This window comes from Lepisma saccharinum, chromosome 24, assembly GCF_977018435.1.
Source record: "Lepisma saccharinum chromosome 24, izLepSacc3.1, whole genome shotgun sequence".
Taxonomy (NCBI): Eukaryota; Metazoa; Arthropoda; class Insecta; order Zygentoma; family Lepismatidae; genus Lepisma; species Lepisma saccharinum.
In genome coordinates, this window is record NC_139252.1 from 44334813 (window position 1) to 44349318 (window position 14506).

General features: G+C 37.7%; 1 protein-coding gene across 3 annotated transcripts in view; it reads right to left on the reverse strand.

Annotated features, from left to right (window-relative positions):
• The window catches only part of LOC145978052 (polyamine-transporting ATPase 13A3-like), a 104680-nt gene that overhangs the window by 34837 nt on the left and 55337 nt on the right, over positions 1–14506 (reverse strand). For all 3 annotated transcript variants that reach the window (XR_014440650.1, XR_014440651.1, XM_083110458.1), the window contains exons 15-16: positions 9928–10100; positions 5477–5664 (exon numbers count right to left, since the gene is read on the reverse strand). Coding sequence is in view for 1 of the 3 variants with exons in the window: in XM_083110458.1 (XP_082966584.1) it covers positions 5477–5664; positions 9928–10100 (361 nt within the window). In the remaining 2 variants the exon portion in view is untranslated. The remainder of the gene's footprint in view (positions 1–5476; positions 5665–9927; positions 10101–14506) is intronic.

The window sequence follows — 14506 nt, forward strand, 5'->3', positions numbered from 1 at the left end:
AAATATATTTACAACATTTCCCGACTTATGTCATCATAAGTGAATTTCCTTGAAGGGTGGATTTCGAAATTATTGTCACGTCAGATCATAGGCTATTTATTTCCGTCACGTAATAAGAACATTAACCAAAACAAAATCGAAAACAAGACCTTAATACTAGGAAAAAAAATGTCTGTTAGAAACTTCCTAAATCAACTGCTAAAACTAATGCTGTCATAGACTACTAACAACAACTAAAGCTGTACTCTCTCTGAGGATAAAATCTTCATACCCTAGTTAAACAGCTGAGGCTGTTAAGGGGCACTCAGCACACGTAAGGGCAAACACAGGACAACATGATTCCACAGATTCCATGGACGTGGGTCCACGCGCCAGACCCTCGTTAGCCTGCAAGAAGAAACGGTGTATACTACGCGGACGTGAGGTTGACTTTTGGGTGCCTACTCAGAAGGTCACCTCCTACACCTCCAGATTTCCTTGATTTCCGAGTTATACGACGCACGGTTTTAGAAGCGATATCGGGCGGAGCCACGCAGAGGGTGTGTGTGGCGACCAGCCAATGGCAGGAGTGCAACGTTGTACAGTTAGGAAACAGGCGCGCGAGTTAAACGCCGTGTTCTGTATTTTTCTTGCGCGTAAGAAGTTTTCATAAAACTCGCCACTTTAAGGTTCATCATAAGATGGGGCACGACATTTTGAACCTGACTGTCCAAGTCCCATGAATTTCCGTCGCCTACAGCCGGAGTTATCGTTTCTCGAAGAAACACGGGAAACAACACGTCTCCACACACACATACACAACGACCCTTTCGTTTTCCTTCCATTTTCCATCTGTTGTTTTTTTCGTTGCCACCGTGTTGACCCCGATGAGTTGCTGTGTCTTGGTAAAGCTATGGGTGTCAAATTCGGCTGAATATGCACAATGACCTTTCATTGTCTTGTGTGTTCACAAACTTTGCGAGTCTGGGTCAGTTTTGAGTTCAACGTTTTCATAACAATGGCGGTGTAAGATAATTTTACTCGTACGGCATGAAGAACAGTTGTGAGAGGATTCAATACACCCTTATTGATTTGATTTATTTTACTTCGCTTTTTCTGCCACTTTTGGCTAATTTACGAAGATGGGGATGAGTTTGATGAAATTGATGAATGGACACTCACAAATATCCATGCCCAGGTCTGGATTCGAACCCGGGACCCCTGGTGTCGTAGCGCGATGTGCAATACAGCCCTTACCCTCGATAGTTGTGCAATAATGTGTGTGTTGCGTGAGTGTTATTTAATAATGTCGCACCGGCGCCATTGTGGAGTGGTTAACATATTGCTCTACGACGACAGGAGTCCCGGGTTCGAATCCAGACCTGGGCATGGATATTTGTGAGTGTCCATTCATCAATTTGTACTTGATACATAGTCTGAAGAAGACGTTGCTAGAAGGTTGAAACGTTACGTTTAGTTTATGTTTTATAATAAAATAAATTTCTGCCTTGGTCAGGATATTGAGTTTTTCATATGGAAACAAGGCTTAATGGTGATATAATCCTGTGTAGAATTCTTCACTATATATTTAATTGTACTCAAATATCACGTGCATGCATTATACCCACAAAAAGCTGAATATTGGACACAGCGAATTATCTGTGTTTCCCTTCCGCTAGCAGTTGGTTTGGCAGCAGCGCGACAGCACTGGCTGCGTATTGGCTGAACTTATGTTCCTTCTAAGAGCGTACGCCGTTTTTTTATAGTGTTAAAGCTGAATAATAACAGCAACAATAATGGGAAGAAGAAGAAGAAGTATGGTGAATAAAATGATAATGTCATGTGTTATGCATAGTGAACATATTTAACTAACTTCTCAGTAGAAACCCGGCTACAAAGGTCTTTGTAGAAGGTTCAAGCTGTGGAGAAAGCGTTCCATCATTTAGAGGTAGGAAGGAGTTCATCCAAAGGTAATTCGGGCTTTTTGTTCTCTCCTCTGGGACGATCGAGAGGACTGAAGACGCGAATCATCCATCATCTTCATGTCACGGATCCCGTTTGTGGAGTTACCTTCCTCTCGCTTTGTGGATCAATTCCTCGCACGCATCGCTTCCCTAATAAAGTTATGTGTCGTGGAATAACTTCTTGCAGACGCTGAAACTGTCATCGGAAATCACGAATTCCCTCACGAAAGGAGTCCGTCAAGCTTTCACTTGGATCGGTGTCTATGCTTGATATCCTCTCCTTGCTGAAGGCACCATGTCATATGTTGGAGCTGTGTTTGCGTCCACCGATCTCCGTGACGGATTGGTTAGCATATCTCGCTATCTACCAGGTGTTTCGGGTACGGATCCTGGAATGGGTGTCCCTTCAACAATTGCATTATATCATCACTCATCCTCGTCGGAGGAGAAGCAACGCTAAATAAGAAGAAGAAAAAAAAGCGTTCAAAATTTCATGAGCCTTGGGAGTCGACTGTGAGACACTTCTTTTTAATTGTGACATCAGATCACAAATGCGCCAATTGACACAAAAGGGCATTTTTGCTTTGACATTGCGGCATCCAGCATATGCAAAAAAGCCATTCCATAAAAACACGTACGATGCAAGAGAAAAATTAATGAGAATATTCATGGACAATTTGCCGAGCAATACTAGTGCATTTCACTGCATCGTAAATTGATACGTTCTTTTATCTGATGTATTGCATGTTTATAATGTCTAAATTAATGATGTAAATAGTCAGGGTTGTAGTCGAGGGTATACGGTGGTATATGCCGTATACCCTCTGATAAATCTAACTCATTAAAATATACCTTCTACTTTCGTTTCATTTACAGGGTGGCCCAAAAGTAGGTAAGGTATACGGTATATACCACTGTCGGCCTGGCATTGTTGTCTGTAAGTTCATTTTCAGATATCTTGGATGGCTGAAAGTACACAGTCGTAGTACTGCCATTTCGAACACTTGCGTGACTAAAAATTGTTCATTAATTGTTTATGAATAAAGTCACTGGTACCGTATACCTACTTTTGGACCACCCTGTATAATTATACATGTAATTTGGCCATTACTCAAGCGAGCTTATTACGGACAAATACTTGTGGTTTCACTTAATTTGGAACCCTAATGTCGAGAAAGCCCACCAGTTGATCAATTTAAGCCTCAGAAATATATGAAGGTATGACTTCAAAACCAATTTGCTGCAAATTACTAATTTTAGAGATTGTGCAAAACGTTCTTGTATAGTTCGTATAGTCACGTATCAAAAGATGCACTTTGGAGGAAGGAACAGCTCCAAGGAAGGTTTTATTGTATAATGTAAGTAGTGACGTCTCCAAAGTATTTTTTTTTTAAGTTTTACATTTTTAGTGTTGTTAACAGTATTATTAGTTATAAACAACATACAAACTGACAATTCACAAAAAGCAACACCAACAAGACAATAAAATACAAAAATATGTACAGTATCACTCACGTTTAATGTAACCACTAAAATATGCGCTTCATATTTTTTAAATGCATTCTCCATTGTAATATGCCTCATTTATGCCAATTATGGGTATATCATCATCATTTTCATGAGTATTCCATCATCAATGGCCGTTTTCCAGAAGTTAAATTATTTCATCCACACATTCAATAAAAACACAATCCAAAGTTATGGAAAAATGGTCTCTACTTAACGCATACCATCTGAAAATTTTATGATTACAGCACTGTCAATAGGAGATAAATGTTTAACTTTTTACTTATGCTGAATTTGTGTTGTGTATTGTATTTGTGTGCTGTGTGAATTTGTATAGAGGTGCTGTAAATAGTAGAACTAACTAACTAACTAACTCTCTAGCCTTCTTAAACCCGAAGGTTCATGGCTGCAGCAACACAGGCCTTCCATCTGTCCCTATCTTCAGCAAGATCTATATACTCTTTTCCATCCCTACCGATTTCCTTTAGGTCCATCTCAACCTTGTCACTTCATCTTCGTCTTGGTCTTCCTACAGGTCTCTTACCATCAGGTTTCCCAACAAGAATCCTGTAAACTCCTCTTTCCTCTCCCATTCGTGCCACATGGCATACCCACCCAAGTCTTCTTGATTTAATTATTCTAATAATATCTGAACATGAATACAAATTCTAAATTATGTAACTTTCTCCACTCATCTGTCTCCTCGTCCCTTTTAGGTCCAAATATTTTCCTAAGGATCTTATTTTCAAATACTCTCAATTTATGTTCCTCTTTCAATGTAAGGGACCAAGTTTCACACCCATATAATACTACAGGCAAAATTACTGTTTTGTTTATTCTAACTTTTAGTTTCTTAGATATTAAACGAGAAGACAAAAGTTTATGAAGCAAGAAGTAACATGCATTTCCTGACTTAAGCCTACATTTTATTTCCTCTTTAATATAATTTTCATTTGTTAGTTTTACTCCTAAGTATTTGAATTTGGAAACAGGTTCAAACGACTTGTTATCAATAATTAGATTTTGATTATTACCTAACACTTGGTTTAGGCTTGTAAACATATATTTAGTTTTCCCTTTGTTAATTTCCAAACCTATCTCTTTAACAGTTTTGAAAAATATTTTAGCATTATTCTTAATTGTATTTATATCATCCCCTAATAAGTCTACATATCTGCATATGCTAACAACTGAGTCACACCATTTAATTTTAGTCCTTCTTTAGTTTCTTTTACCTTCCTAACAGCATATTAAAAGGCAAAATTAAAGAGCAATGGAAATAATGCATCTCCTTGTTTTAACCCATCATGAATTGTAAATTTGTCAGACACATTAATACCCACACGAATTTTACTTTCTATTTCACTGGTGCATACTTTTATCATACTAACAAGCTTTTTAGGTATTCCAAACTCGACTAGTATATTATATAATTTATCTCTTTTGACCGAATCATATGCTTTCAATGAATAGCTGATGGACATTTTGATTATATTCCCACTTTTTCAAGTGTCTGTCTGATGTGAAAAAATTGATCTGTAGTTGATCTGTTTAAATCCACAGTGATAATCACCTATAATTTCATTAGCATATGGGGTTAGTCTTGTTAAAAGAATGTTAGATAATATTTTATATGTTGTCGAGAGTAAAGAAATTCCACGGTAATTATTGCAGTTCATTTTATCACCTTTTTTAAACACAGGAACAATTATGGATTCCTTCCACTGTTGGGGATTTCTTTTTTATTCCATATTAAACAAATTAATTTATGAATTTGACATATTAACGAATTTCCACCATATTTAATTAACTCAGCTGGTATTAAATCAATGCCAGGTGCTTTGTTATTCTTTAGCCTTTTAATAGCATCTTTAACTTCAGTCAAGTTAGGTTCTGGAACTAAAGGTTCTGTACATAGTAGACATCATCAATATTCAGCACTGTAAATATCACATTAAATATAATAGGGTGCTAAAAATCCCAGTTGTTTGGTTAGGACTAAATGCTGGTTGGTTGCCAGAGCTTACCCGAGCGCCTGCAGCTCCTCGATGAGCTGCACCTTCTGCTGGGGCAGCATCCGGGCGAAAATCCTCCCCCTGTGTACCACCTTCCGGAAGAGATCGGCGTTGTGCTCTCGCATCAGCTGGAACACGTGGCCCTCGGCCGCGAATACGTACTGCTCCCCGTGGACGCTGTCCAGCTGCTGTTTGCCCGACTGGAAGAACAGAAAAGTCACTGGACAAAAATTGATTGCAATATACTAAATTAGTATATATTATGTAAGTTAATATATAATATAGTAAATCGTGTCTGTAGTGGCCAGACCTGATTAATGCTTGACGTTTAAGCACATTTCTCATGTTTTATTATTTTTATTAATAGGATTGCAATTAAGCCATACACTATTAGTGTTAATGCAAATAATGGCTTGATGTGGCATGTCGAAGGAGGGGGCCGTTTGCGCAATAAGGTCTGAACGCCGAAGGTGTTTTCAGAAGGGAATTTAAGATTGCGCAAGGTTTTTAATAAAAAATTATATTTCGGTAACTACGAATGCTAGAGTTACAAATTATAGCTCGATTTTTTTCAGTACAGTCTAGGCTACAAGCCTATGGACTGAAAAACACAATTTTAATTTACTATATAGAAGAAGAAGAAGAAGAAGAAGAAGAAGAAGAAGAAGCAAGTAAAAAAATCTTATCTTTTGAAAATAAATTTCAACTATTTCAAAATATTACTTGCATATTGACTGATATGTGTTCCATTCTCTTGGCAAGCATTGCGCACTTGCTGCCGATCTTTCGGAGAAAGAAAATAATTTGTAATGTCCAAGCCGTGATTTTTTCCGGTTGGAATTTGCCCCCTCCCCCAAATTTAGCCAGAATCAAATAAAACTTTACTAATTACATATATACTATGTCACAACCCATTTAAGGGTTAAAACCCCTGTCCCATGAGCATCGTCAGAATTTTTTGTAAGGAATCAGGTCCAACTTAATAATATAGAAAATTCTGACTGAGCACACCAAATATTCATGCTGCAGTTGTATGTCAACCAAAATTGGTATGTTTCTATAACCTATTCATTTACTGTCTCCTAAACATTCATTGCAGAAGAACACTGGAAGAAATTAAATAACGATAATGGCAATGTAGCCTCACTATGGAGTTCTCTTCTTCACAAATGTAGTAAGCCACCACCTTTGAAATTTAGATCAAGAATCTTTGTAGGGAGTAGGATAACATCATATTATTCACGGGATTCATTGTGTAACTGTTTTGGCAGCCGGTGATATTCATAAACAATTAGATCACGTACACACTTCTCTTTTATCTCTTTGCATTTTGAAACAACTTGGATGACTGGCTCAATTAAATTAGCGCCGCTTATTTCTTCCCTGAAGTCAGCAGAACGGGGAGACAAGAGGAAGCTCTCATGTCTTTGCAAAGCACACGGAGGGCAAAAGAACAAATCGCCCATGAAGATTGACGAGTCGGAATCGGGTACCAGCTTCACTCGTGCAAGCGGACGCGTGTGCTTCCGTTATGTCAGGCAATTTACAATTTTTCGCACTTTCTCTCCTAAATCCATAAAGCGACCTTTTTTCGCACGTAACCGCCGTGAGTTCGGATACCATGCAGTTTCGCGGAAAGAGCACAGAGTCCTATGGTCGCACGCACCCTTCCGGCCGAAGAGGAATTAGCACGAAGGCTCGAATGACGCTTGGAGACTTCCGCGTGCTCATCTCGCTCTCTCAGTAGAAGGCATTTCATAACCTCCTTCCTCGTTCCAGGCATCGGAGTTAAATTAGGAAGAGGCTATACATCTCACCTGGACAGTTTTCTAAGATTTTGCAAGTTGCAGAAAAGTGTGACTATGTGCAATTCAACAATTGATATGCTGATATAACAGTATACTGTCACAGGCTAGATGTTTTCCTAAGTCAAAAGTTCATTTACAGGTAGCATCTAGAATTTCTTATATTTATTCAAGAAAATGTAATAATGGGGATAATATGCCCAAGAAATATAAATAAAACGCGTAAATACGTTTTGGATTTGCACTAAAAGATAAATATATGTTGCATGTATCAATAATTATATTAAGATTAAATATCAACAGATCACATAATTTATTTGAAGGCCAGTCATTGATGATTTATCAGTAATTATCAGTGAGAAAATGATCCATAACTGTACAAAGGAAAATAATGGAAATTTTTAATGTTTCGCCTTTCACGGATAACTTATCGGCATAGAATTACTACAACAATACACCTTGTCTACTATTACTATGAACTATGTCATTGCTGGGTAGAAATTATTTCACATTTCAATGTCAACAATGTGCCATATTTCAATTTTCTTAAAATGTTCGAGTTTCCTCTATTTACAAACTAATGCCCTCACTAAACGAGTGCCTTTGTACATTAATGGTTTGTGGACAGATGAGAAGAACTCTCTTTCAGTACAAACTTTGAAAGCTATGTGTGTGAACTTCCACAACATGATATTTGAAAAGATGGATGTTCGAAGAAGATCCATTTATGGCAAAATATCAATGAATTACTTCTAATTCTGAACTGCTTGGTTGGACTGAAGTACATATTAGGGATGGCCAGATCCGGATAATCGCGGATCCGAAATCCGGATCCTAAAATTTTTCGCATCCGGATCCAGGACTTTCGGCTCCGGATCCGGATCCAGAACTTTCGGATCCGGATCCGTTTTGCCATCCCACATGAGCGCTTCTTTGGAAAGTAAGAATGTGTTTATAACATATTGTTACCTGCTAATATATATATATATATATATATATATATATATATATATATATAAATGTATATATATAAATGTATATATATATATATATATATAAATATTATACATACAGACACACACACACACACACACACATATATATATATAATATATATAATTTGTAATTAATACACTTACAAGGGAGGTCTAAGTCTCCTCCTCCGATTTCCATGAAACTTGGCAGGTGTATAGAGGGCCCAAAGGAAGAAATGTGTTTTTTTTTGTTTCGGCTAAAAACGATTTTAGGAGCAACCCCCCTCAAATGTCAAGATCAGGAGAAATTGAAGTGGGGATCTGACCCCAAAACCACGTAAATATGGCATAGGAAGAAACAGGGGGCATAGGGCCCCTCTATACACCTGCCAAATTTCATGGAAATCGGAGTGGGGACAGGCCCCCTAAAACAGTTTTTATCCGTAACAAACAAACACGTATTTCTTCCTTTGGGTCCCTCTATACACCTGCGAAGTTTCATGAAAATCGGAGGGGGACACAGGGGTCAAATGCCCACTTAAATTTGTCCTCATTTTGACATTTCAGGGGATTTTGTCCCCATAAACCGTTATTTAGCTGAAACAAACAAACACGTATTTCTTCCTTTGGGCCCCTCTATACGCCTGCCAAGTTTCATTGAAATCGGAGGGGGACACTTAGATAACCTCCCTTGTTTGTCTTACACTTTGTAATTATATAACACTGCATATATTATAATGTTGTTTTTTTTAATTTGTAAAACTGTAACTGTAGAACAATTGTATAATTTTTGTATAACATTTCTATCTTGTTAAATGTGTTAAAGGTTTCATCCTGGAATGGAATGTCTCACATTTATGTGTGTTTCCATTTCCAACACATTCGAATGAATACATATTCGTTTCAATGTCATTTACAAAATCATCTCTGACATTTTATGTTAAACAAGTAAGATTATTTTTGTGCACGAGTGTGTTAGCCGATGCGTAGCAAAGTATTTTAGGAACAACACTTGAAAAAGACATTTGAAGGACTAACTAATGAAAAATTTCTTTGTAATCGAAGATCGTAATACCTTTTAAGGTGTGGTAATATTATAATGGGATTGAGATACGAAACTCTCGGATCCGGATCCAGATCCGTAACTTTTGGATCCGGATCCGGAACCGTAACTTTTGGATCCGGATCTGAACGGATACGGATTTTTCGGATCCGGATCCGTTTGGCCATCCCTAGTACATATCACCATATTATGTAGGTAATTAAATATTTACTTTTTTAATTTTTAAACATAAGTACTTATGATGAAACAGTTTTTTATTTAAAATGTGTACATTTTGCCGTCCTACCGTTTTTCTTTCAGAGAAAGATTTTTTTTATTATTATTTTGATTTGCTTTATTTTACTACGCCCAGGCCGGGATTCGATCGTCGTAGCGCGATGTGCTAACCAACCACTCCGCCACGGGGGGCCGGCTTTCAGAAATAAATGAAATATGTCCAGTTTTGTTGTTTTAATAATCTGGTGACCTTACCTTTCTCCTCCATTGAATCAGATCGCTCTGTCTTCCTTATCAACAGCCTGAACAATCTCTCAATATTACTCTAAATTCCACGATAGACTCACTGTATATTTCGGGTAAAGTTAAGTTCTTATTTAGTATGAAAGATCAAGTGATAAATACCTTTCCGAGGAGGGCAGGGCCGTCGTCGTGCGGGGGGCAGAAGGAGAACTGGACGTGCTCCACGGCGTTCACGGAAGATGGCACAACGTGCGCTTGCACCACTATCACCTGTTCCCTGGGCTGCACCAGGAGACTCTCACGTGCGACGCTCAGCGCTGTCATCAGGTTGTCGCCTGTAGAGTGTGAGAGAGAGGTCATTGCTAGAAACACTTGGCAAATATTGTTTTCATTCAAGTTATACACGGAGTCTAGTCGTGACTGGGCTTCCAGTTCATTCAAAATACCATCTAATGACTTAGTAATATGCAACCCGCTTGGCAGTCGTGCATAGAACGGTTAAGACCTCACAGCCGGGATCTCATACTGAAAGTAGTGACGTGCTTCCTCAGTATCAATGCTTTCCATTGTTTCTGCGTGCTCTAAAAATAAATTACGTACTGCGTAGCTGCTACTAGGGCCTAGAAAATTTTTAATTTTCGAAAAGTTCAGGGTTATAACAGCAAAGAAAAAGAATTAGTTTTGACTCAAAAAGTAGAAAAATACACAGAACGAAAAATAATGTCGATCTCTGTGTTTGTATGCGTTGGTCACTTCTGTCTACGAATCTCTCGTTCTCTCTCTCTCTCTCTCTCTCTCTCTCTCACACACACACACACACACACTGTTAGGTGTACCAATGAAAATCAGCACATACCAAAGTAATATAATGATGAAGCCCTGAGGAAACGATAAGATTTAATTTGATTCAGTAGTTGACATCTAATTTATACGTGTCTAAACAAACCTGCATACATAAAGAATTGCTCTTTATTGCATATTAATTTGATCAGGTTACCAACTCTTTTAAAAACAAGAATTTAGGGGACCGACATCTCACGATGGGTGAGAACTACTACTTTAGAAGAAATTCTAAGCAGATGTAATTGTCGAGAATTTGGAATATAACATCGGATTTTCGAAACAAGTCGAATTTTCTAAAGCGATCTGGAAGTCGCATAACCATTGTACTGTCGGGAAGTTGAGAAGAGCTGAAGGTTACTCCAGGTTACTCGCTTCATGATTCGACGAGAAATATTGCGTAATTACACCAGAAGAGAGGAAAGCAATTAAGAATTCTCGGGTGAACGAAAGCGACGGAGAAGCAGTTCGTCTTCGGGAGAAAGCTCTCTCGCGAGGCTCCCATCTTCCGGTTTTGCTTTCGGACCGGTGGCCAATGGATCTCTGCTCACACGGAACTGGAAAGGTCAGCGTCCAGTCGGTGGAATCCGCGGCATATGTCATGTCATCCACTCGCTTTCGAGGTCGGACGATTTCTAGAAAGCGGAAAGATAGGCTCACGGATTCCTTCCTCCATAACAACGGATCATCTCGATGAAATATCGCCACCGGTTGCATTGCAGAGACGGCGGAGATCAGACACTGCAAATAAATTGCGGCTACTTGGAATTATAGCAACTCTCGCTCTTTCTTTCTTGAATGAAGGTTATTCGAAAAACAACTAATTTTGTTGAGCTTGCGGCGTAAAGTGCGAAGCACAAGTATTGCTCAAATTGTTCACATGGGCTCGTCAGAAAATTTTACGAGGGAGGTCAAGGCATTGACAACACTTGAAAAATAGAAACAATAATAATACTGAATTATTATTATTATTATTATTATTATGATCATTATTTTAACATAAACTTAAATATAAATAATAACAAGCAATTGTATTCCAAATTATCATTATTTATTATTGTTACTTACCAAAATTAATTTTATCTTGAGAACAGTGGCGTACCCAGGAAATTTGTAATGGATTATATTGGATTTTCAAGCAGTCACTTGTATTGTAAAGTAGTCTAAACACTTAGGCGCCATTTGGCCAAAGTTGGAGACTTCGTCACCAAATTATACCTCAATTAAAAACTAAAATGCTATTGTGTGAAAGACATAATAAACATGACACTTTGGTAGTGATAAATATTACATAAAAAATAGCAATTACAGTTTATTACAAACTCCTTGCTGGTCAACCACGTTTTCAAGAAAGCAGTCTCAAAATTTCCTCTTTTAATGTTCAGAGAAATGAGCAATGCAATGTCATTTCGTTGTCAAAATGTTGGTATTTGTTAAGTATAAAATATTTTAATCGCTTCTTACTCGTGTGTCATTGAGTATTTCTCACACAATTTGTTATATAAAAATAAGCGAGAATTTACAAGAAATATTTACCTAACTTTAACGATACAAAGTTAACAACCCCCCTCCCCATCCTGGTCTCTTGGGTCCTCACAGCTGAAGACTACTACCCACTTACCAGTTGGAATTAGTTTAATTCTAAGCAAGACAATATTTCTAAATACTATGCAATGGGAAATATGCTATGGCGTGCATGTAGATATTTAAAATGCTAAAATGACCGATAACGAAAGACAAGGCAACAATAGCCAAGTTTGTAGTGAAAAGTCACAATAAAATATTCACAGACTGTTTACTCAATGGAAAGCTTGTAACTTGTTTCGGAATCTTCAGACCGTTTCACAGATGTCTCCACTGTCGGCCGTTGGTCCAAGTAGTTGAATCAAGCAAGTAGGCCGCGACACAGAAACGTCTATTTTATGGAGAAAATTTAAAGGTCTCTCATTGTTTGAAGCCTTGTCGGATACAATGATTAACAAAACACGCCTTGGTTTGAAGGAAACGGTAAATGTCTAAAATGCTTTTGCGTTAAAGCACATTTTTCTTTTGTTTGCTTCATTGTGAGTGACTGCGAAAAGAAAGTTTACGAAAAATATTCATTTTTCAATTTTAATGGCTTGACCTTAAAAGCAGTGGTGTGCACATAAATTTTGTCAAAGGAGTGTTAAGACATCTTTCCTATATTTTAATCATACGTATTTGCAGAAATTGGTTGTAACAAGGACTTTTTTCTAACTAGAATTTAAGTTGCTTTTCAAGTGGTAGCTAATTCTTAGAGGTGACAAGTCAGACACTTCCAAATTAATTTTTAGATGAAAAGAGATAAAGGTCTGGTCCTTGAACTATCCTTGGTTGTTTTCAAAGCTCTGAACATGAAGGTAATAGTAGAGTGGGATGCATAAGAAAAATGAACGTCAAAAGACATGGATAATTTGCCGAGCAATACTCGTGCATCCCACTATACCAACCCTAACATAATTACCCTACAACTGGTATCAACTGATCTAATATTCCTCTTAATGTTAGTGACAATAGGTCTACAAGAGCATGCAATGTTAATCGGACAATATCCTTTGTGGACAGTGCGGTCAATATTCCAGGAAGCAATAATAACAATCATCCGATAACAGAATCATTCTCATATGTTACATTTTCTTAAAATTTGAAATTTTCTTTAGTTAAATATCTTGCAAATATAATTTCAGCACTATTATATTTATTTTTATTGATTCGTCCGTCAGTCTATTAAATATAATCTAATTACATATTAAAGTACTAGGAACCAAGAAATCACCATAAAAATCAATCCACCTTTGAGAGCTCTGTATCTTTCAATAAGGGGTTTTACTCCATGGCTAAGGGAATTGGATGAACTTAGATATAAAAATCCCTATGCAGATATACCAAGCCTTCTTCGTAAGTGATCACTGGTGGTTGATTCGTGGTAAATGGCTTGAATTTGTTTCTGTTTCTCTCTCTCTCTCTCTCTCTCTCTGTCTCTCTCTCTCTCTCTCATACACACACACAGCACACAACGTTTCAGAGACGTCTCCGTCTTCAGGGTTATGTGATCATATGTAGGAAGTCTCGTAGCACAGTATGAGTTTGGGGAAAGCAGTCAATATGGGCGGCATTGCCTACCAAATAATCTTCCCAGGAATTATCGCCCATACGGTCTGCTTTCCCCCAAACACTTCCTGCGTTCGGGGACTGCCTACATATGACACTAATACACCACCCTGAAGACGGATACAGCCAAATTTTGCTTCTCTATTTAACAAGACCTCGTGTTAAACGTGCCCCTCCCAAAACGAATGACTAAGTTTTATAAAAGGTATTAACAGTATTACATTACAACGCACAAACATTTCTCGAGCAATTCTTTTGCAGATAGTAAATGAATATAACAAAGTTTATCACTAGTATATTAATCGGGACTAGATATACCGGGAATGGAATCTGAGGTGGTTGGTTACAGGGCTATAACGTTAACTGATGAGCACAAAGCGAGGGCATTCTAGGTCAAACATTTCCCATGTTTGTGACAGTTCGCCTGAGGAAATGAATACTTAGTCTTATTCCTTTCTCTAACCATTGTTAATAAAATAACCTAGAACTATTTCTATTTCACAAAAATCAACTGACTCTGTCGCCTTACGATCAAAGGACCCTCAGGTTCGTTTCCTGGTGGAGATATATTAGACCTATATAATGCTACGAATTCCACTTTGAAGGTCTATTCCCGATTAGTCTGACTACAAATTGGACCTGAGAAAAATCCTTTTAAATATTTTTAATATGTACGTAAATGCATGTGTGTGTGTGAACGGAGAGAAGCTGCTTTTAATATGTCGACAAGGGGTGAATCTTTATGAGAACACCCAAATGCCAACCTCAC